Source organism: Oncorhynchus kisutch, unplaced genomic scaffold (assembly GCF_002021735.2).
Source record: "Oncorhynchus kisutch isolate 150728-3 unplaced genomic scaffold, Okis_V2 Okis03b-Okis08b_hom, whole genome shotgun sequence".
Lineage (NCBI taxonomy): Eukaryota > Metazoa > Chordata > Actinopteri > Salmoniformes > Salmonidae > Oncorhynchus > Oncorhynchus kisutch.
The window spans coordinates 4,261,467-4,286,642 of NW_022261980.1; the positions used below are offsets into that span (position 1 = coordinate 4,261,467).

Here is a 25,176-nt window from a genome sequence, read left to right on the forward strand (position 1 = left end):
GACAATAATATAAATCACTCCCATTCTTTAGACAGTTGGAGTTGTCTTTTTTCAAGTAAATTTGCATGCTAGACACAACCTGGAATATGTGGGTTGTTTTATCATTGAAAACACATTCCATTTATTCTACCTTGCTTCGGCTAACACACTAATCTGGTTGATTTGTATGCTGAAGGTGGTGGCAGTTTCCACTGAGAAGACAGAGGGGGGTGGGTGCTAAGATCTTAGCATATCATTAATTGTACTGAGCTATATTCAGTATACTGTGTTTTATCTTCCCCCCACTTAGATATCTTCCAAAACACTTTCTGATATAATCTATCAGATTATGGTCCTTCAAAGGCCAGGCAATACACTCAAATGACCTCCGAACTCAAGGTAAAAAGAAACCTGTATCATTCAGAAATGGAGGGTGTTTCTCTTTACAAAGACAAACTGGAGGAGTTGTTTGATGGGTCTGGCTCTATCTTTTCTCTCCCTATTTCTCTTCCTCTCCCCTCTCTCTCTGTCTCTCCACTCTCTCTCTTTCGCTCTCTGTCTGTGTATATTTGCATAAACAGATGGATATATCAAAGCTGTATGGTTGTACATGTTGCCTCTGCGCTGGCTAAGTTCATTCAAAGATGAAAGGAGGCTGTTTTGTCAGAAAAGGCTTTGGTTGACGGAGTCAGCTGTAATTCTCCATTAAATTGCTAATGGAGTTACCAAGGTTACAGTTGCATGAGTCCCTGAGAGAGAGAGAGAGAGAGAAAGAGAGAGAGAGACGTGGGGCGGGGGTAGAGAGAAAGAGAGAGAGAGAGAGAGGTGGGGCGGGCGGGCGGCGGGAGAGAGAGAGAGAGAGAGAGGTGGGGTGGGCGGGCGGGCGGGCGGAGAGAGAGAGAGAGGTGGGGTAGAGAGAGAGAGAGAGAGAGAGAGGTGGGGCAGGGGTAGAGAGAGAGAGAGAGAGAGAGGTGGGGCGGGCGGGCGGGCAGGCAGGTGGGGAGAGAGAGAGAGAGAGAGGTGGGGCGGGCGGGCAGGTCGGGGAGAGAGAGAGAGAGAGGTGGGGTAGAAAGAGAGAGAGGTAGGGCAGGGGTAGAGAGAGGGTGGGTGGGGTGGGGCAGGGGTCGAGAGAGCGAGAGACAGGTGGCAGTCGGGGGTAGAGAGAAAGAGAGAGAGAATAGGGGTGGGGTGGGGGTAGAGAGAAAGAGAGAGATATGGAGAGAGAGAGAGTGAGACATGGAGAGAGAGAGAGATAGATGGAGAGAGAAATAACCAACCTTTCATAAGGACAAACAACAGCAAGAAAAAAGTTAACTGAACTCTTCTTTGTAAGTAAACTCCTTATTATTAGGCTGATGTATGTACTGTAATCCCAAAAGTGCTGACATAGGAGAGAGAGGTGGGGCGGGCGGGGAGAGAGAGGTGGGGCGGGGAGACAGAGGTGGGGCGGAGAGAGAGTGGTGGGGCGGGCGTGGAGAGAGCGGTGGGGCGGGTGGGGAGAGAGCGGTGGGGCGGGCGTGGAGAGAGCGGTGGGGCGGGTGGGGCCATTGAGAGTTTCAGTGTGCAGCCTGACCTGGGCTTTCAGTCCTATCAGTTCCAGTCAGCCAGACCGTACATCACCTCCTGAGGTAGGAACATCCTGCTATACCAGACTGGGTTAGTCAGGAACACTGATGTTATACCAGACTGGGTTAGTCAGGAACACTGATGTTATACCAGACTGAGTTAGTCAGGAACACTGATGTTATATCAGACTGAGTTAGTCAGGAACACTGCTGTTATACCAGACTGGGTTAGTCAGCAACACTGATGTTATACCAGACTGGGTTAGTCAGGAACACTGATGTTATACCAGACTGGGTTAGTCAGGAACACTGATGTTATACCAGACTGGGTTAGTCAGGAACACTGATGTTATACCAGACTGGGTTAGTCAGGAACACTGCAGCTATTTGAAAACACTGAGGCTGTGTCTAAAGTGGCTCTTTATGGACCCTGGTTAGAAGTAGTGCACTATATAGGGATTAGGATGCCATTTGGGATGAAGCCTGACAGTTGCTCCCAGACTGGGTTCGTCTGAGCTCTTACTGCTCATACAAGCACACACACACACACACACACACACACACACACACACACACACACACACACACACACACACACGCACGGACACGGAGTACTTATTGCAGACAGATCGGCTCACTAGCTCACCACATAGACCATGATACAGGTTTGTATTGTCTTGCTGCAAAGCTCTTAGTATACATCATTGTGTTTTAGTAAGTTAGTGTAGTTTAGTTGGTTTGAAAAGCCCTTTCTGAATGAACAGATGTATCATTATTATTCATGATAAAACTCGTAGCACATACTGTACATGTATGTATCTTTGGGAGTTAATTAAAGCAGTGATTGAAGAGGGCGTTTACAGGACAAGCACAATCTCCTGTGTCATTAAGGACTAGATCTCAGGCAGTGGGTGTAGTAGACAGAGGGTTTGCCATAACTAAAAGACTATCCTGTCTTTACCCCACCTAGTGTCAACATAGTGTTATTCAGAAGCTGAAAACTACTGATATACAGGTATAAGAGCATCATTTGACCAGTATTGTAGCAGCAGAATAATCAAGCAGGATTTGAACAGTTATTCCATAAAGGTTATTAGCTGGATAGAATTAGATTACATGAAAAGTGTAATACTGTTTATATAACCATGTGTTAGTGCGGGTTTTCAGTGAATCTATGTAAATCACGAAGCTCATCTAAATTTTCTGCAGTGCAGGAAAGGTCTCAGCAGCAAATGAGTGATCAAATGAAGATCCTACACCTGTACAACTGAACAAAATGAACACCTGCTGTAGGCTACTGTATATATACTGTACTAGAGGAGTAATATAACACAGGTCTGTATATGTACTGTACTAGAGGAGTAATATAACACAGGACTGTATATATACTGTACTAGAGGAGTAATATAACACAGGACTGTATATGTACTGTACTAGAGGAGTAATATAACACAGGACTGTATTTATACTGTACTAGAGGAGTAATATAAAACAGGACTGTATATATACTGTACTAGAGGAGTAATATAACACAGGACTGTATATGTACTGTACTAGAGGAGTAATATAACACAGGACTGTATTTATACTGTACTAGAGGAGTAATATAACACAGGACTGTATATATACTGTACTAGAGGAGTAATATAACACAGGACTGTATTTATACTGTACTAGAGGAGTAATATAACACAGGACTGTATTTATACTGTACTAGAGGAGTAATATAACACAGGTCTGTATATGTACTGTACTAGAGGAGTAATATAACACAGGACTGTATTTATACTGTACTAGAGGAGTAATATAACACAGGACTGTATATATACTGTACTAGAGGAGTAATATAACACAGGACTGTATTTATACTGTACTAGAGGAGTAATATAACACAGGACTGTATTTATACTGTACTAGAGGAGTAATATAACACAGGTCTGTATATGTACTGTACTAGAGGAGTAATATAACACAGGACTGTATTTATACTGTACTAGAGGAGTAATATAACACAGGACTGTATATATACTGTACTAGAGGAGTAATATAACACAGGACTGTATTTATACTGTACTAGAGGAGTAATATAACACAGGACTGTATTTATACTGTACTAGAGGAGTAATATAACACAGGACTGTATATATACTGTACTAGAGGAGTAATATAACACAGGACTGTATTTATACTGTACTAGAGGAGTAATATAACACAGGTCTGGGATGTCAATGTTTTTATGTTATTAAAAAACTGAACATGACAAATACATTGGATGACATTATGGAAGCAATAGAGCCAAAGTGAGAATAGCTTCATGTTTTAAAGATAGTGACTGAAAAAAAGCCAAACAAGCAAATAACCAAAAGGGACGTACAAACAACAGGCTGTGAAGTTTGTGAAGAACAGCAGAGGTGAAAATGTGGCCTCTGTCTTTCATTAGCCGTCTTTCAATCCCTTCTTTATAGCTTCATTCAGGGTTGTGTTCCTTGTCTATTTTCTGCAGTAGATGGATTTATAGACATCTGGTCAGGACCTGCTTTTTCACAAAGTGACTTTTTTAATACTTTGTCTTAGTTGAATCATGTTTTATAGTGTTTGTATGATGAGAAAACTAAAGGAGTAACGACATAAAAACTAAAACATGTTGCATTGACCAGGCTTTTATTTTTTCACAAAGTCATTATTTGTTGAATGTTTGTTTTATACAGTATAATATCTACTGTAATGAATTTATATTTACACTGAACAAAAATATAAACGCAACATGCAACAATTTCAAAGATTTTACTGAGTTCCGGTTCATATAAGAAATCAGTCAATTCAAATAAATAAATTAGGGCCGAATCTATCAATTTCACATGACTGGGAATACAGATATGCATATGTTGGTCACAGATACCTTAAAAAAAGGTAGGGGCATGCATCAGAAAACCAGTCAGTATCTGGTGTGACCACCATTTGCCTCATGAAGCGTGGCACATCTCCTTTGCATAGAGTTGATCAGTTGATTGTAGCCTGCGGAATGTTGACCAACTCATCTTTAATGGCTGTGTGAAGTTGCTGGTTATTGGCAGGAACTGGAACACGCTGTCTTACATGTCGATCTAAAGCATCCTAAACATGCTCAGTGGGTGACATGTCTGGTGAGTATGCTGGCCATGGAAAAGGCCATGGAAAATAATGCAAAGCTCCATGCGCCATGGAGCTTTGCATTATCATGCTGAAAAATGAGGTGATGGCGTTGGATGAATGGCACGACAATGGGCCTCAGGATCTCATCATGGTATCTCTGTGCATTCAAATTGCCATCGATAAAATGGAATTGTGTTCATTGTCCGTAGCTTATGCTTGTCCATACCATAACCCCAGTGCCACCATGGGGCACTCTGTTCACAACGTTGACATCAGCAAACCTCTCGCCCACACAACGCCATACAAGCTGTCTGCCATCTGCCCAGCACAGTCGAAACCGGGATTACTCTGGGAAGAGCGCACTTCTCCAGCATGCCAGTGGCCATCGAAGGTGAGCATTTTCTCACTGAAGCCGGTTACGGCGCCAAACTGAAGTCAGATCAAGACCCTAGTAAGGGCAACAAGCACGGAGATGAGCTTCCCTCAGGTGGTTTCTGACTGTCAGTTGTGCAAACCCACAGATTCATCAGCTGTCCGGGTGGCTGGTCTCAGATGCAGGTGAAGAATCCAGATGAGGAGGTCCTGGGCTGACATTACACATGGTCTGTGGTTGTGAGGCCGGTTGGACGTACTGCCAAAAGCTCTAAAAAGACATTGGAGGCAGCTTATGGTAGAGAAATTAACACTACCTTCTCTGACAACAGGTATGGTGAACATTCCTGCAGTCAGCAGTTCAATTGCATGCTACCTCAAAACTTGAGACATCTGTGGCATTGTGTTGTGTGACAAAACTGCACATTTTAGAGTGTAATTTTATTGTCCCGGGCACAAGGTGCACCTGTGTAATGCTCAAGCTGTTTAATCAGCTTCTTGATATGCCACACCTGTCAGGTGGATGGATTATCTTGGCAAAGGATGGGCTCATGGGCTTATGGGCTCACTAACAGGGATGTGTACAAATTTGTGTGTGTGGAACATTTGTGTGGAACCAATGTGTGTGGAACATTTGTGTGGAACCAATGTGTGTGGAACATTTCTGGGATCTTTATTTCAGCTCATGAAACATGGGACACTTTAAATGTTGCGTTCATATTTTGCTTCAGTGTAGTTGTATCCTGACCTTCACTACAGCATACAGACGTGTTGAATAATCTGTAATACTTTATAATAATCTCTAATAAATCATTTATAAACTATTAGTCTGTTCGCCATTTATTAGATGCTGAACCGACTATTAACAAATACTTCTCTAAACAATGAATTATAGGATGTTATTAAAAGTGTTATTGTGTTGTTTTTATTACTGTCGATAAGGATGTTTGTTGTTTGTTTGTTGATCAGTTGTGAATGGGCCTGGTGGAGAAGTAGTGTTTACCACTAATGGGAATTTCAGGAGACCTGGTTTGTATTTTCTGCTTGGATACTAAAAGTGAACACCAGATATCGACTAAGTGCCTCTGTTATTTCCAAAAACTTTGAACACAGCCACAATTCATTACTGCACTTTGCACTCTCTACTCTATACTGTATATCCCCCTGTGTAAAACTGTCAAGGCAGTATCACTCATTGGGGTGTGGGATTTATTTTCTTAAAAATACATGTCATGATTTAGGAGCTGTAACTCTAAATGATTTTTTCTGGCCAATAGAATTAGGGTATACTACAGTGTCCATGTAATAACTCAAATCAAATCAATATCAAATCAAATGTTATTGGTCACATACACATGGTTAGCAGATGTTAATGTGAGTGTAGCGAAATGCTTGTGCTTCTAGTTTAGACAGTGCAGTAATGTCTAACAAGTAATCTAGCAAATTCACAATGACCACTTTATACACACAAATGTAAAGGGATGAATAAGAATATGTACGTATAAATAGATGGATGAGCGATGGCCGTGTAGCATAGGCAAGATGCAGTAGATGGTATAGAATACAGTACAGTTGAAGTTGGAAGTTTACATACACCTGAGCCAAATACATTTAAACTCAGTTTTTCACAATTCCTGACATTTAATCCAAGTATAAATTCCCTCTCTTAGGTCAGTTAGGATCACCGCTTTATTTTAAGAATGTGAAATGTCAGAATAATAGTACAGAGAATGATTTATTTCAGCTTTTATTTCTTTCATCACATTCACAGTGGGTCAGAAGTTTACAAACACTCAATTAGTATTTTGTAGCATTGCCTTAAACAATTTAAACTTGGGTCAAACGTTTGGGTAGCCTTCCACAAGCTTCCCACAATAAGGTGGGTGAATTTTGGCCCTTTCTTCCTGACAGAGCTGCTGTAACTGAGTCAGGTTAGTAGGCCTCCTTGCTTGCACACGCTTTTTCAGTTCTGCCCACACATTTTCAATAGGATTGAGGTCAGTGCTTTGTGAGGGCCACTCCAATACCTTGGCTTTGTTGTCCTTAAGCCATTTTGCCACAACTTTGGGAGTATGCAGGGGTCATTGTTCATTTGGAAGACCCATTTGCGACCAAGCTTTAAGTTCCTGACTGATGTCTTGAGATGTTGCTTCAATATATCCACATCATTTTCCTGCTTCATGATGACATCTATTTTGTGAAGTGCACCAGTCCCTCCTGCAGCAAAGCACCCCCACAACATGATGCTGTCACCCCTGTGCTTGGGATGGTGTTCTTCGGCTTGCAAGCCTCCCCCTTTTTCCTCCAAACATAACGATGGTCATTATGGCCTACAGTTCTATTTTTATTTCATCAGACCAGAGGACATTTCTCCAAAAAGTACGATCTTTGTCCCCATGTGCAGTTGCAAACCATAGTCTGGCTTTTGTATGGCGGTTTTGGAGGAGTGGCTTCTTCCTTGCTGAGCAGCCTTTCAGGTTATGTCGATATAGGACTCGTTTAACTGTGGATATAGATACTTTTGTAACTGTTTCCTCCAGCATCTTCACAAGGTCCTTTGCTGTTGTTCTGGGATTGATTTGCACTTTTCGCACCAAAGTACGTTCATTTCTAGGAGACAGACCGCGTCTCCTTCCTGAGTGGTATGACGGCTGCGTGTTTATACTTGCGTACAATTGTTTGTACAGATGAACGTGGTACCTTCAGGTGTTTGGAAATTGATCCCAAGGATGAACCAGACTTGTGGCGGTCCACAATGGCTTGACTTATTTATTTTTATTTTCCCATGATGTCAAGCAAAGGGGCACTGAGTTTGAAGGTAAGCCTTGAAATACATCCACAGGTACACCTCCAATTGACTCAAATGATGTCAATTAGCCTATCAGAAGCTTTTAAAGCCATGACATCATTTTTGGGAGTTTTCCAAACTGTTTAAAGGCATAGTCAACTTAGTGTATGGAAACTTCTGACCCACTGAAATGGTGATACAGTGAATACAAGTGAAATAATCTGTATGTAAACAATTGTTGGAAAAATGAATTGTGTCATGCACAAAGTAGATGTCCTAATCGACTGCCAAAACGATAGTTTTTTAACAAGAAATTTGTGGAGTGGTCGAAAAACGAGTTTTAATGACTCCAACCTAAGTGTATGTAAACTTCCGACTTCAACTGTATATACATACGAGATGAGAATGTAGGATATGTAAACATTATTTAAGTGGCATTATTTAAAGTGACTATTGATACCTTTATTAAATCAATTTATTAAACTGGCCAGAGATTTGAGAAGCTGCTGCCAACATACTGATTCATCTCTAGCCACTTTAATAATGCAAAACTGTATGTAATAAATATATCACTAGCCACTTTAACCAATGCCACTTTATAATGTTTACATACCCTACATTACTCATCTCATATGTATATACTGTAGTCTATACCATCTACTGCATCTTCATGACTCAAACATCTTGAGGATTGGCATTCATATACGTTGGCATTCATATATTTTCATGTACATATTCTTATTCATTCCTTTACACTTGTGTGTATAAGGTAGTTGTTGTGAAATTGTTAGGTTAGATTACTTGTTAGATATTACTGCACGGTCGGAAATAGAAGCACAAGCATTTCGCTATACTCGCATTAACATTGGCTAACCATGTGTACGTGACAAATAAAATTTTATTTGATTTGAAGTGGTACCGGAGGTCCAAAAGGCTTCTTAACAGCTTCTACCTCCAAGCCATAAGACTCCTGAACAGCTAATCAAATGGCTACTCTGGTGGTTAATTTCTGTCTTATCAAATGAGACAAACTTAACACACAAGTCAGAGTTATACTTAAACTACATCTTTAATAATAAGAGCTTTGCAATAGCAATGACTTTCAACGATGCACCATTTCTAATGAACCGTTGAGAGTGATAAAACAAAAGTACAAAGATCTTTTTAACCAAGATACACTCTTCTCAACCTACATGAAGAACAACAGATACATAGAATGGTCACAAGGTTAAGATCTGTATGAAAGATATCTATAATACATAGCAGACAGCAACTGCTGTGTCAACAGTTTTCATAGTATAGACCAGTGTCTGGTCCTCCTACTCCAAACTGGAACCATCTCACCCTGGTACGGTATAGCACAAAAACATGACCTCATGTTCTCTGGAATGCTCTTTAGGTTGTATTACCCAGAGACATCGTAAATCTCCTCTGTCAGTGTTATCTCATAGAGGCCCATCCTCAGTAGAACACAAACACAATAGTTAACAGAATACTCTATTCTGTCGAATAAAACAACCATTATAATGCAATACAAGCATTATAACATAATCTTGCAATTTCCATGACACTACCCAGACTATTTGTATTGACCCCCCACCTCCATTTTTACGCTGCTGCTACTCTGTTTATTATCTATGCATAGTCACTTTACCTTTACCTACACATACATATCACCTCAACTAACCGGCACATTAACTCTGTACCGGTACCCCCTGTTTATGGCCTCGCTACTGTTGTTTTACTGCTGCTCTTTAATTATTTGTTATTTTCCTATTTATTTATTTTTGTTCTTATTTTTTATTTTTTACTTCTGTTTCCTTTTGTAACTACTTTCTTAACTAACCATGCAGTTTTAAAAACAAATAAGTGTTAAGTGTTTGTAAGCATTTCACTGTAAGGTCTACACCTGTTTGGATTCGGCACGTGACAAATACAATTTTATTTGAATAAAAAAATCAACAGTCATTTTGATGTGGTTTATTTATCAGGTACTGTCCTTAAGTCAGAAACTTCCTGTTAGCATTTACTGTCAAAACAACGTAAAGCTTACAGACTGGATAGAAGTAGTTGGGAATGTCTTTACCATATTCAACAGACTGGATAGAAGTAGTTGGGAATGTCTTTACCATATTCAACAGACTGGATAGAAGTAGTTGGGAATGTCTTTACCATATTCAACTGACTGGCTAGAAGTATTGGGAATGTCTTTACCATATTCAACAGACTGGCTAGAAGTATTGGGAATGTCTTTACCATATTCAACTGACTGGTTAGAAGTATTGGGAATGTCTTTACCATATTCAACAGACTGGATAGAAGTAGTTGGGAATGTCTTTACCATATTCAACTGACTGGCTAGAAGTAGTTGGGAATGTCTTTACCATATTCAACAGACTGGATAGAAGTAGTTGGGAATGTCTTTACCATATTCAACTGACTGGATAGAAGTAGTTGGGAATGTCTTTACCATATTCAACTGACTGGTTAGAAGTAGTTGGGAATGTCTTTACCATATTCAACAGACTGGATATAAGTAGTTGGGAATGTCTTTACCATATTCAACAGACTGGCTAGAAGTAGTTGGGAATGTCTTTACCATATTCAACTGACTGGCTAGAAGTAGTTGGGAATGTCTTTACCATATTCAACAGACTGGATAGAAGTAGTTGGGAATGTCTATACCATATTCAACTGACTGGCTAGAAGTAGTTGGGAATGTCTTTACCATATTCAACTGACTGGATAGAAGTAGTTGGGAATGTCTTTACCATATTCAACAGACTGGATATAAGTAGTTGGGAATGTCTTTACCATATTCAACAGACTGGCTAGAAGTAGTTGGGAATGTCTTTACCATATTCAACTGACTGGCTAGAAGTAGTTGGGAATGTCTTTACCATATTCAACAGACTGGATAGAAGTAGTTGGGAATGTCTATACCATATTCAACTGACTGGCTAGAAGTAGTTGGGAATGTCTTTACCATATTCAACTTTTTCTGTCTGTTTCTGTTCCCCCCTCCTGCCTCCTCCCTTTTGTCCATCCTGCCTCCCTTTTCTCCCTCCTGCCTCCTTCCTTTTCTCCCTCCTGCCTCCTCCCTTTTTTCCCTCCTGCCTCTTACCTTTTTGCCCTCCTGCCTCCTCCCTTTCCCCTCCTGACTCCTCTGTTCTCCCCATCCTGCCTCCTCCCTTTTCCCCATCCTGCCTCCTTCCTTTTCCCCCTCCCGCCTCCTCCCCCTCCTCCAGAACCATTCTCAGGATGGTAGAGGTGTGTGTGTGTGCGGCGGAGGACAGTGACAACATAGAGACCCAACGCCAGCAGCAGCAGCAGGCATGGAGGAGGGGGCCACTCCCGACCCAGAGTTTGTGGACGTGGACCAGGGCATGACGCTGGCCTGTGTGGCCTTCCTCTGTCTTCTCCTGGTGGCCATGATCATCCGCTGTGCCCGGGTCATCATGGACCCCTACAGCGCTATACCCACCTCCACCTGGGAAGAGCAGCACCTGGATGACTAGCGTGGAACAAGCTGTGCTGTTACACATATAGCCACACCTGTGAGGGTGCAGACGCACAGGCACGTAGGGACATGCACATGAACGCAAGTGTGGGTAAACACACACATGCACAAAAGAAAGGAGAGGAGAAGAGAGGAGAGCTTGACCAGAGAGGAGAGGAGAAGAGAGGAGAAGAGAGGAGAGCTTGACCAGAGAGGAGAGGAGAAGAGAGGAGAGGAGAAGAGAGGAGAAGAGAGGAGAGCTTGACCAGAGAGGAGAAGAGAGGAGAAGAGAGGAGAGCTTGACCAGAGAGGAGAGGATAAGAGAGGAGAGCTTGACCAGAGAGGAGAGGAGAAGAGAGGAGAGCTTGACCAGAGAGGAGAGGAGAAGAGAGTTATGGTCCCAAACAGTAACACTGCCTGTCAACACATCTATTGTCTGGTATCAGTCAGTACTTGAGAAGCGCTGGACTGGGTGACAATCAACCATGGTCTGGACGCGTTACAGTCTGTGTCTACTCCTTCACCCTGTAAACTGCTTCCTGTACACACTAGGCAATACTGGTCATGATGATGATGAAGAGAAAGACTATTTAGTACTTTATGATTTTTTTCAGTTAATTTATTGATCTTACAAAAAACATCTGAAGTTTTGTACATTTTATATGGAAAATAACAATGACTTTGTCTACATAATAGTATTGCTCATGAAACAGGGCCTGTGTTTTTCAGCTTATCGACTAATAAGGCTCAGAGAAACTTTATCCATGTGTCATGTCTGAAAATGTATCAGGCAACAGTATGGCAAAGCAGTGGGGAATTAATGTCATCTGTTACAGTCTATACACACACACACACACACACACACACACACACACACACACACACACACACACACACACACACACACACACACACACACACACACACACACACACACACAATACACTGCTCACCAAACTGTAGAGCAGGCACCTCGCTCCAATAACTTGTGGCTCATAGCAATGAACTATCATCCCCAGCCTTGTCCTCTTCCAGTCATAAATCATCCTTGTTTGCGGCTGCTGTCTGCCCATTAGCTTGAGCACAAAACGGTTATGTTGGTCTAGTATTTCTATGTTCTCTTATGATGACTTATGTCTCTAGCCAGTGCGTTTATTACTTGTGAAAGGATTGTCTGACTTGCATGTTATGAAGTGCCTCAGCTGACACCACAGAATAGAAAAGCTTGGCTGAATTCCAAATCAACTCCTCCCCTCTATTCTATGGATAGGTGTGAGCAATAGGGTGAAAATTTCTTCTAGCCAATCAGAAGACAAGATGAAGCAAGGCAATCACCATGATATGTGATTTAACCTGCCCGATGCAGGGACTCGGGTCGGTTTGGATTTGAGCAGGTTATTGACAAACGTTAACTGGCAAATTAGAGGCAGGTGACGATTTGATATGAACCCAGATTGTGCTACATTTAGCCTGTCTATAATAAAGATGATTATGAATGACAAAAAAACGTCTTTTGGATGAGCGAGTTGTCTTGGTGTGAGATTGTAATTAGCTGTAAATGAAAACCTAACGGAATCTAATCTTACATGATCTCGGACACGTAATTGGGTCGTGTGGAAAGCCTGATGACATTTCGCTCAATGTTCACCCACGGGTAACTCTCTAAGTTCCCTAAGGGCCATTCTCATCAACCCCTATTTCATATAGAAGACTTAGAAATAGTTAGTGTGCTACTACCATTTTGAATTCCGTGTTGTAGCTCGAGTCCAAGTCACCACACTATGAGACCCAAATGGCACCCTATTCCCTATTTAGAGCACTACTTTTAACCGGAGCCCTATGGTCAAGGGTATGATCATGATAATAAGGTGCCATTTGGGACAAATCCTTGATGTAAAATCTCGACAATCTTGAGGTTTCAAGGTTAGGTCCACAGTCTGCAAACAGACCAGCTAATACATATGAGCATTATGCTAATCAGGTTAAATTAGAATAAAATAAAGTTTCAGGAAATAAATGTTCCTCAGGGAGACAGGCTGTCATGTAGATGCTCTAACTCCTTTTAGGATAAATCCCTCCCTCCCTCCCTCCCTCCCTCCCTCCCTCCCTCCCTCCCTCCCTCCCTCCCTCCCTCCCTCCCTCTGTTTCGCTAAGCCTGTTTCTCTCCACAGCAGAATGAGGCCTCCAGCTCTGACACTCACTGTGTTGTGAAGGTCGGAGTTGTTCTCGTGTTGAACATGCTTTCAGGGGCACAAGTACAACATTCATAACATTCAGCATGCGTGTGTGTTACTCCGTCATTGTATCTAATGCTTACAGTCTTCTTTCACACCTTGCTCCTCCCCCCTTGACTCTCCCTTCTCCTCCCAACCTCTTCCTCCCCTCCTCTCCTCCCCTCTCCTTCCTTCCCTCCTCCTCTACTCCCCTTCTGTAGGAGAGCAAACAGTTGTCCCTTCAGTTGTCCTCGTGAAACCCCAATCTCTCTATGCAGAGGTGTGTGCTTAGTCCCCTCCTGTACTCCCTGTTCACCCACGACTGCGTGGCCACGCATGACTCCAGGACTTAAAATGGTCCACACAAACACACACAGTCATGAAGAAGACGTGACCACGCCTCTTCCCCTCAGGAGACTGAAAGTATTTGGTATGGGCCCTCAAATCCTCAAAAAGTTCTACAGCTGCACTACTGAGAGCATATTGACTGGCTGTACAGGTACCAGTGCATCAAGTCTGACACAGTCTCCTGAACAGCTTCTACCCCCAAGCCATTAGACTGCTACATCGCTAACAGAATGGCTACACGGACTATCTGAGTTGACCCTTTTATTTTTGCACTGACTCTATGTACACACACACACACACACACACACACACACACACACACACACACACACACACACACACACACACACACACACACACACACACACACACACACACACACACACACACACACACACACACACACACACACACACACACAGTATACCTGCACATTGTAAAGATGGTATTGGCACTGACCCTGTATATAGCTTACTTACTTGTGATTTTTTTATCTGCGCAATCCCCTTTTATAGGAAGGCAAACGAGTGACATCTCACGACATACACAGACACCATCGTTTTAGGGCTTAACCTTCCTCCTATCTCCCCCATATCTCACACTCAGGTGTGAAATTGCCCTCAAACACAAAGACAGAATCAAACCAAATCAAACGGCTGGGGGAAGGAGGAGAGATCTGACGTTTCAAATCCCTGTGGTTTTCCGAGCAAGGAGGAATGAGGAATAAGTTTAGCTAATTAGCGTGTCGGTTCAGCCGCCCAGGGAAATGACTCCACTTGAACCCATCACTAGGCTTCTGCTACAGTCAGAGAAGAGCTTCCCTGGCATTGAAATTGTTTTATTAGCTTGTCTTGGCTCTGCTTACGGTTGCAAAATTCTGGTAACTTTCCCAAAAATTCCCAGGTTTTTCAGAAATCCTGGTTGGAAGATTTCCGGAATCAGGAGAGAATAAGAACGAATCCTCAAAACACTCTTTCTGGTAAACACGGGAATTCTGGGAAACACAGGAATTCTGGGAAACCCGGGAATTCTGGGAAAGTTAGTGAAACTTTGCAACACTTAAATCTGTTAAAATGTCTGTTTTCTACCACAAGAATAAGGCTTTACTTAGTTAGTTGTTGAAAAGTCTATTATAAAAGTCTAGTGTTGGAAAGTTATAGGAACTAAACATAAGCAATACCTACAACATACTGTATTTGGTTATACTTTTATATGAACAGCTGCTGTTTTTATCATGTGTATGACAATATAATTCATACATCATTTAATGTCACCCTGCCATTTTAAAACAAAAGATGGCTACTGTAATATCCATCCAAAAGCACAAACAACCTAAACTAACTGGTTCAAAGTCCCCATTCCAAAGCACAATACCTAATGGTGGTTAATATTTGACCAGCTGTATTGGAAACTGATCTTTTCCACAAGTCTATTCAAGTCAAGAGTGGCCCCAAAACGTTCCCTTCCTTTTCCTGTTTCATTGATTTAAAGGCAACAGTCAGTACATTTTTTGACAAAGTGGTCCTCAATCTTACTTAGCCTCTTATAGAAGTTTATCAGGATTGGAAAGTGTTCAGAAGGTAAAATAAAAAATTCCCATTCCTGAACACACACTCAGAGGAGACGGGGAGGGAGGAGTGTGTATGTTTGTGTATGAGGAGAGCTGGACAGGCAAAACAGAGAGAGGGGAAGAATTAGTAAGGTAATACGCACACACACACACACACACACACACACACACACACACACACACACACACACACACACACACACACACACACACACACACACACACACACACACACACACACACACACACAGTCACATTCATGTCTAAGGATTTTTTGTAATTCATTTACAGTATCATCTGATTGGTGTTTGGCTGTATGCGCAACATGCAACATCACCCTCTCTTCCTCATTATACCCTCAGCTTCATTTGGTCTTAAATTTCCACCTCCATTTGTTTGACTCGTTCAACAACATTAAAGTACTTTACCTTGTTTTGACAAGTGAAAAGAAAAGTCTGTCAGACACTTCAGAGCTAGAAACCTGCTGCGTGAGGCTACTGGAAAAGTAGTGAACATTTCTAAATCATGGGCAAACTGTCTGTCCTTCTTTTTGTTCATTCGTTTTCCACCATTGTCAACGCAGGTAAGATGTACTATCTACTTTCTCTCATAACTCATTTAATGATTTGTTATGTTATAAAAATATCCATATCTGTGTATAATATCACTCCTCTCCCAGGTTCAGGATCACATTCTCTGTGGGTACTTGCAACATATATAAGTGGAGAGACACCTTTCCCTGAGTTTACGGTTGTGGTGATGTTGGATGATGTTCAAGTGGCTTACTATGATTCCAACATGAAACACTTCATCTACAGGGTAAATAACACCCCTAACAAAATGCATGATAACGAAGCTCAGGACGGAGCTTATATACTTGGAATGATGTACAACAACATGAAAGAGAGATCATTTAACCTAAAGCACCACTTCAACCTCACAGAAGGTGTTCAAGTTCAGCAAAGAATGTCTGGCTGTGAGATGTTGGACAATGGTGAACCGGTCATGTTCATGGTAAAGGACACTTTCAATGCCATTTATACAGATCAAATGGTATATTACAACATGACACATTTTATATATGATGCTGGGAAACTACTACGAGGATGGGATGGGATGAGGCAAGCGTTTGAAAGAGTATTATTTGAGAATGTTCACCTTCCCATTTGCATCAGAACACAGAAGACACTCCTGTCTCGAGAGAAGAATGTTGTGATGCGTAAAGTTCCTCCCAGACTCAGGTTGATAAAGAAAGAGGTTTCTGGAGGGTTCCAGGTGAGCTGCTTGGCGTTTGGTTTCTACCCCCGCCACATCAACATGACCCTGCTGAGAGACGGCCAGCCAGTGGCAGAACAGGAGCTGACAGGGGGGGAGGTGCTGCCTAGTGGAGATGGGACCTACCAGCTGAGGAAGAGTCTGGAGGTCAGTACTGAGGAGCTAAAGAAGAGACACAACTACACCTGTATTGCCTTTCACCTCAGTCTGGACAACAAGCTGGATGTCAGTTGGGAGTCTGGGACAGAGAGAGTTCACCTATCCACCCTCTCAGTTCTACTGGTGATGCTGCTGGTTGTTATTCTATTGGGCATTTTCATTTGCGTTAGGAGGTGGAGTAACACAGCCTCACAGTCTAAACTGGTCAACGTTGATGCAAAAGTGTCAGAGGAAATGAACCTTTCTTCAGTTTCTGAGACCTAATACATTTTTGGGACACTGATGCATCTTTGACGATTCAGCTCAAATCACAATGAAAATATGACTGCCAGAGCACCTATCAGAGCAGACACAAAATGCATGAATGATTGTTATGGTCAGTTGATCTTCCCTTCCCCTCAACAAAGGACTGTAAAGGATCAGTTTGGGGAGACTGTTGAACAAGAACAAATATCTGGGTATTATTAGTACAGATCTGCATTCATATATTTTATAGGCTGGTTTGGCATCCTGCTCATTAACAAAGGTAATATTTGTATTATTTATGTTATGTAATCTGTCATTTTTAATCATGACTATTCATTCATTTCACAATGCACTTCATATCTGCAGTCAGTGCCATGAAAAAGTCCTTTAGTGTTACTTTTCCCCAGTCAAATATTCAGGCTTATATTTCCACTTCAAGGCTGGACCACAACATAGAAAACAATGTGTTTGATTATAAGATCTAGTTCAACTATTATTTTATGATGAACACTGAATGGTATATCAAAAGGCTGAAAAGCCAACGTCTCCATTCCACATTTTAAATTAGTATCCTTCCATGTTACTTGATTACTAATGAGATCAGCTAGGTTAGAACCTAGGTCTCCTGCACACCACGACACTGTGTAGACCTCTGAGCTGAATCCTAGAACTACTGGCAACATTAGATTTCCTAAACCTGCTTGGTGCATTTTTGTAAAAGCCATAAACATAACTTACCTACATTTCATTACCGATGTAAAGGGCAGGTGCTCATAGACTATGTTCCAAATAGCACCCTATTCCCTACATAGTGCACTAGGGGCCCTGGTCAAAAGTAGTGCCCTATATAGACAATAGGGTTCCATTTGGGATGCAGTTATAACCACTGGCTTTAGTCAAATTCCCCAGTTCTGCACACTCCAGTGGTTTCCCATTCAAAACCCTGAAGGTAGAAAAAAGGCAGAATTATATTTGTCATGGAGACGGATGCCTCATAAAGAGTAAATGTCATTTGTCAATCTGAAATGAGTCAGAGTTGGTGATGCTTGAGAGCAGAGATTAATACAACACAAATACTGTATTTGCTTTCAGAAAATACACACACACACACACACACACACACACACACACACACACACACACACACACACACACACACACACACACACACACACACACACACACACACACACACACACACACACACACACACACACACACAGGGCTGCTCTGTCATTTTATATCTCCCCATGCTATATTATATGTTATATACAGTGGGGCAAAAAAGTATTTAGTCAGCCACCAATTGTGCAAGTTCTCCCACTTAAATAGATGAGAGAGGCCTGTAATTTTCATCTTAGCTACGCTTCAACTATGGCAGACAAAATGAGAAAAAAAATCCAGAAAATCACATTGTAGGTTTTTTAATTGATTTATTTGTAAATTATGGTGGAAAATAAGTATTTGGTCAATAACAAAAGTTTATCTCAATACTTTGTTATATACCCTTTGTTGGCAATGACAGAGGTCAAACGTTTTCTGTAAGTCTTCACAAGGTTTTCACACACTCTTGCTGGTATTTTGGCCCATTCCTCCATGCAGATCTCCTCTAGAGCAGTGATGTTTTGGGGCTGTTGCTGGGCAACACGGACTTTCAACTCCCTCCAAATATTTTCTATGGGGTTGAGATCTGGAGACTGGCTAGGCCACTCCAGGACCTTGAAATGCTTCTTACGAAGCCACTCCTTCGTTGCCCGGGCGGTGTGTTTGGGATCATTGTCATGCTGAAAGACCCAGCCACGTTTCATCTTCAATGCCCTTGCTGATGGAAGGAGGTTTTCACTCAAAATCTCACGATACATGGCCCCATTCATTCTTTCCTTTACACGGATCAGTCGTCCTGGTCCCTTTGCAGAAAAACAGCCCCAAAGCATGATGTTTCCAACCCATGCTTCACAGTAGGTATGGTGTTCTTTGGATGCAACTCAGCATTCTTTGTCTTCCAAACACGACGAGTTGAGTTTTTCCCAAAAAGTTATATTTTTCATCTGACCATATGACATTCTCCCAATCTTCTTCTGGATCATCCAAATGCTCTCTAGCAAACTTCAGACGGGCCTGGACATGTACTAGCTTAAGCAGGGAGACATGTCTGGCACTGCAGGATTTGAGTCCCTGGCGGCATAGTGTGTTACTGATGGTAGGCTTTGTTACTTTGGTCCCAGCTCTCTGCAGGTCATTCACTAGGTCCCCCCGTGTGGTTCTGGGATTTTTGCTCACTGTACTTGTGATCATTTTGACCCCGCGGGGTGAGATCTTGCGTGGAGCCCCAGATCGAGGGAGATTATCAGTGGTCTTGTATGTCTTCCATTTCCTAATAATTGCTCCCACAGTTGATTTCTTCAAACCAAGCTGCTTACCTACTACAGATTCAGTCTTCCCAGCCTGGTGCAGGTCTACAATTTTGTTTCTGGTGTCCTTTGACAGCTCTTTGGTCTTGGCCATAGTGGAGTTTGGAGTGTGACTGTTTGAGGTTGTGGACAGGTGTCTTTTATACTGATAACAAGTTCAAACAGGTGCCATTAATACAGGTAACGAGTGGAGGACAGAGGAGCCTCTTAAAGAAGAAGTTACACGTCTGTGAGAGCCAGAAATCTTGCTTGTTTGTAGGTGACCAAATACTTATTTTCCACCATAATTTGCAAATAAATTCATTAAAAATCCTACAATGTGATTTTCTGGATTTTTTTTCTAATTTTGTCTGTCATAGTTGAAGTGTACCTATGATGAAAATTACAAAATTACTCGTCTTTTTAAGTGGGAGAACTTGCACAATTGGTGGCTGACTAAATACTTTTTTGCCCCACTGTATATATATACTATAATCAGGCACTGTGGATTAATTATGCATCACTCAGTTTATTAAACTCTCGTTAAATAATCACCTATGTATAACGCACATTGTTCAAGAAAAGTGTCAAATGAAATTATACTGCCAGATTATAATTAAACAATAAGGCCTGAGGGTGTGTGGTATATAACCAATATATCACAGCTATGGACTGCTCTTAGTGGCGAAGCAACGCGGAGTCCCTGGATACAGCCCTTAGCCGTATTATAAACTGCTTACAAACGTATTTAGAGCAGTAAAAATAAATGTTTTGTCATACACGTTGTATACGGTCTGATATACCATGGCTGTCAGCCAATCAGCATTCAGGGCTCGAACCACCCAGTTTATAATAATGAATCAAGTCTTCTTAATAGAGATAGGGTGCAGTATTTCCACTTTGGATGAATTGCGTGCCCATAGTGAACTGCATCAAAATCTGTCCTAAATTGCTAATATATGCATATTATTATTAATATTGGATAGAAAACACTCTGAAGTTTCTAAAACCGTTTGAATTATGTCTGTGAGTATAACAGAACTCACAGGGCAGGCAATCTTCCAAATAAGTTTTGAAATCCTGAAAGTTGGGGCAACTTTGACGTCATCGCCCCCTCCCTTCCCAACAAGTTATGGATCTGGAAACACTTCCTACGTCTTCCATTAGATGTCCTCATACAGTAGAAAGTGTAATGGAGCATTTTACCTAATGGAAGGAAAGTAGTTGGTGTCGCAAAAGGATGCCATTTTGTTGAGGCGCGTTTGCCTTTGAGTGCTTCGGCTGTTCCAATCAGCCCCAGATGAAAACGAATGATCCGGTTGGAATGCTATTGGATATATATGATTATAACATCCTGAAGATTGATTCTGCACTTAGTTTGACCAGTTTCTTCGACCTGTAATATGTCATTTGGAATTTTTGATGCAAAGTTATCCTGGACCAGAAGTCATTTTTTGGGCATTTGAGCTGAAAGTGGTAGTAAATGCTGCTACTTGGACACTAGAATTGAACATTATGAAACAACACAATATACTGTTGAACTAGGACTCCTTGCACTACATTCTGATGAAAGATCATCAAAGGTAAGGGAATATTTATGTTGTAATTTTGTATTTCTGTTGACTCCAACATGGCGGAGAAATATTGTTATGTCTGAGCGCCGTCTCAGAAAATTGCAATGTTAGGCTTTTTCCGTAACGTAAAAAAAAAAAGTGACACAGCGGTTGAATTAAGAACCAGTATATCTTTAATTATATGTAGAACATGTATCTTTAGTCAAAGTTTATGATGAGTATTTCTGTTATCTGGCGTAGCTTTCTATAATTCCTCCGGATATTTTGGAGGATTTTCTGAACATGGCGTCAACCGAGATTTATGGATATAAAATGCATATTATCGAACAAAACATAAATGTACTGTGTAACATGTCATATGACTGTCATCTGATGAAGATTTTCAAGAGGTTGGTGCTAGATTTTTTTTTTTATCCTGCTTTTGTGATTTTTATCTTTTGCCAGAAAAAATGGCTATGTTTTTTTCTTTGGTTTGGTGGTGGTCTAACATAAATATATGTTGTGTTTTCGCCGTAAATCATTTTTTAAATCTGACACGCTGGGTAGATGAACAAGGTGTTTATCTTTCATTTGAGGTATTGGACTTGTTAATCTGTGGAGGTTAAATATTTCTAAAGAATATTTTTGCATTCCCTGCGCCACCTTTTCAGCTGAACGGGGGTGGGGGGGGGTGGAGTTCCTGTAGGGGAACCCATCGCCTTAACAAGTTTATTTTACATTTCTAACCAGATCCTGCCTCCGCAGTTCTGTCATTCTGAGTGTAACAAAACAGTGGATCTTCTATTCTACCAGCCACTGCCCAGACGATGCCATTGATTTACACTGTTGCAGAAGGCTACAGAGACTAGTGTCGGGAAGGAAACTCCAAATATGGTATTCTCTAGGGGACACACTGGCACTGTCACACACACAAGCAGAGACTGATGTATGCACACAAGCATTTATAATGTCATCTAACTGGTCTTTGGCAGCGCGCCCAACATGCAACATGACTGTGTTTAGACAATCAAGACACCAAGCTAAATCTAAGGGCAGTAAACATGTTACAGAATAAGTAATCTGGGCAGCCCCTTGAACAGACTGGAGTTTCCAGATTAAACTGGTTGAGGTCATTTCCAGACTGACACCAAAGCGACACATACCAACTGAAACACAAAAAATACCATCTGAAACGCAAGCGCATGAGGTTCGCATGAGGTTCACTTTGAGGTTCGCAGACCAGGTGGCCTCAGCGCACATAATCTTGAGGTGGATGCTTTTCAATGTTTGGGGTACATGTTTCTGGTTGTTTGGAGTTGTTTGGTGTACCGTGTTGTCATTGTTTGAGGTTGTTTGGGGTACATGTTTCTGGTTGTTTGGTGTACCGTGTTGTCATTGTTTGAGGTTGTTTGGGGTACATGTTTCTGGTTGTTTGGTGTACCGTGTTGTCATTGTTTGGGGTTGTTTGGGGTACATGTTTGTGGTTGTTTCTGGTTGTTTGGTGTACCGTGTTGTCATTGTTTGAGGTTGTTTGAGGTACATGTTTCTGGTTGTTTGGTGTACCGTGTTGTCATTGTTTGGGGTTGTTTGGGGTACATGTTTGTGGTTGTTTGGAGTTGTTTAGTGTACCTTGTTGCCATTGTTTGGGGTTGTTTGGGGTACATGTTTCTCGTTGTTTGGAGTTGTTTAGGGATCCTGTTTGGGGTTGTTTGGGGATCCTGTTTGGGGTTGTTTGGGGATCCTGTTTGGGGTTGTTTAGGGATCCTGTTTGGGGTTGTTTAGGGATCCTGTTTGGGGTTGTTTAGGGATCCTGTTTGGGGTTGTTTGGGGATCCTGTTTGGGGATCCTGTTTGGGGTTGTTTGGGAACCTGTTTGGGGTTGTTTAGGGATCCTGTTTGGGGTTGTTTGGGGATCCTGTTTGGGGTTGTTTGGGGATCCTGTTTGGGGTTGTTTAGGGATCCTGTTTAGGGTTGTTTAGGGATCCTGTTTGGGGATCCTATTTGGGGTTGTTTGGGGATCCTGTTTGGGGTTGTTTAGGGATCCTGTTTAGGGTTGTTTAGGGATCCTGTTTGGGGATCCTATTTGGGGTTGTTTGGGGATCCTGTTTGGGGTTGTTTAGGGATCCTGTTTGGGGTTGTTTAGGGATCCTGTTTGGGGATCCTGTTTGGGGATCCTGTTTGGGGTTGTTTAGGGATCCTGTTTGGGGATCCTGTTTGGGGATCCTGTTTGTGGTTGTTTGGAGTTGTTTAGGGATCTGTTTAAGATGTTTGTGGTTGTTTGACAGCCCTGTTCCACAGTGTATTTATGCAAATAATTCAAATATTTTCTTTATTTTAACAAAAAATATACAATAAATATATATAACTGAATTCCCACCAAAATTCCTGAACTCCAATCATTATTTGTCCGTGCCAGTAAAATGTATTACGTGCTACAGATCTTAATTCGATCCCTCTTTTGTCGCTGAGAACAGGAAGTGCAAGCTCGTATTTGAGGTTTAAAAAAGGCTTCTAAAGTTTGTAAATTCCTCTTGAAAATGTCAGACTTGATTTGTCCTAACAAAAAATAAAACATAAAGCTGGCAGCACACACGTACATTAGGGTTGACTTAGGATATCCCTATGGGGCTAGTTAAGGACCATCGGTTTATTGTACAATATACATGGGACAATATGTTCAAATTACAATAGCTGCAAATTTCAATGACTTGACCTCAAACCAACTATAAATTGTAGAAATGCATATACAAATATTGAAAGCAGTTAATGAGAGAACTAAAAGTTATGTAACATGAAAATATTGTCTCATTTACATTTGGGTAATTGTAGAAATGCATATACAAATATTGAAAGCAGTTAATGAGAGAACTAAAAGTTAGCCCTGGAGAGAGGCTATCCAAAGTCAGGTGGCACACCAGCCGGATGAAGCTAATTGGCAACATAATTTGTCTCACTCTTCCCACATCAAACCCCACCCTGAAATCAACTCATGGTTGAATTCAGTGGTGGTCGCTAATGAACAAAACGAACTAAAGGCATGTTACAACTCTACCTTGCTACTTTTCAGTTGAGCCAAGGAGGAGAAAGTGACAGAGAAGGCAGGTGGAGAGAGAACAGAGGTGGGATGAGAACACAGTAGACTGTATCACTTCAAGATGCTCTACAGAGAGAACAGAGGTGGGATGAGAACACAGTACACTGTATCACTTCAAGATGCTCTACAGAGAGAACAGAGGTGGGATGAGAACACAGTACACTGTATCACTTCAAGCTGCTCTACAGAGAGAACAGAGGTGGGATGAGAACACAGTACACTGTATCACTTCAAGATGCTCTACAGAGAGAACAGAGGTGGGATGAGAACACAGTAGACTGTATCACTTCAAGATGCTCTACAGAGAGAACAGAGGTGGGATGAGAACACAGTAGACTGTATCACTTCAAGATGCTCTACAGAGAGAACAGAGGTGGGATGAGAACACAGTAGACTGTATCACTTCAAGCTGCTCTACAGAGAGAACAGAGGTGGGATGAGAACACAGTAGACTGTATCACTTCAAGATGCTCTACAGAGAGAACAGAGGTGGGATGAGAACACAGTAGACTGTATCACTTCAAGCTGCTCTACAGAGAGAACAGAGGTGGGATGAGAACACAGTAGACTGTATCACTTCAAGATGTTCTATAGAGAGAACAGAGGTGGGATGAGAACACAGTAGACTGTATCACTTCAAGCTGCTCTACAGAGAGAAAAGAGGTGGGATGAGAACACAGTACACTGTATCACTTCAAGATGCTCTACAGAGAGAACAGAGGTGGGATGAGAACACAGTAGACTGTATCACTTCAAGATGCTCTACAGAGAGAACAGAGGTGGGATGAGAACACAGTAGACTGTATCACTTCAAGATGCTCTACAGAGAGAACAGAGGTGGGATGAGTACACAGTAGACTGTATCACTTCAAGATGCTCTACAGAGAGAACAGAGGTGGGATGAGAACACAGTAGACTGTATCACTTCAAGCTGCTCTACAGAGAGAACAGAGGTGGGATGAGAACACAGTACACTGTATCACTTCAAGATGCT

At 41.7% G+C, this 25,176-nt stretch overlaps 2 protein-coding genes across 2 annotated transcripts; both read left to right on the forward strand.

Moving 5' to 3' along the window:
* The first annotated feature begins 11,087 nt into the window (after nt 1-11,087).
* ctxnd1 (cortexin domain containing 1) lies at nt 11,088-11,531 on the forward strand. The gene has a single exon (XM_031812438.1). It carries the CDS (start codon nt 11,172-11,174, stop codon nt 11,352-11,354), a length of 183 nt encoding a protein of 60 aa, XP_031668298.1. The 5' UTR covers nt 11,088-11,171; the 3' UTR covers nt 11,355-11,531.
* A 4,228-nt stretch (nt 11,532-15,759) lies between these two features.
* On the forward strand, nt 15,760-18,172 carry LOC116359673 (major histocompatibility complex class I-related gene protein-like). The gene is made up of 2 exons (XM_031812941.1): nt 15,760-16,049; nt 16,146-18,172. Exons 1-2 carry the CDS (start codon nt 15,992-15,994, stop codon nt 17,162-17,164), a joined length of 1,077 nt encoding a protein of 358 aa, XP_031668801.1. The 5' UTR covers nt 15,760-15,991; the 3' UTR covers nt 17,165-18,172.
* Nucleotides 18,173-25,176: the final 7,004 nt, after the last annotated feature.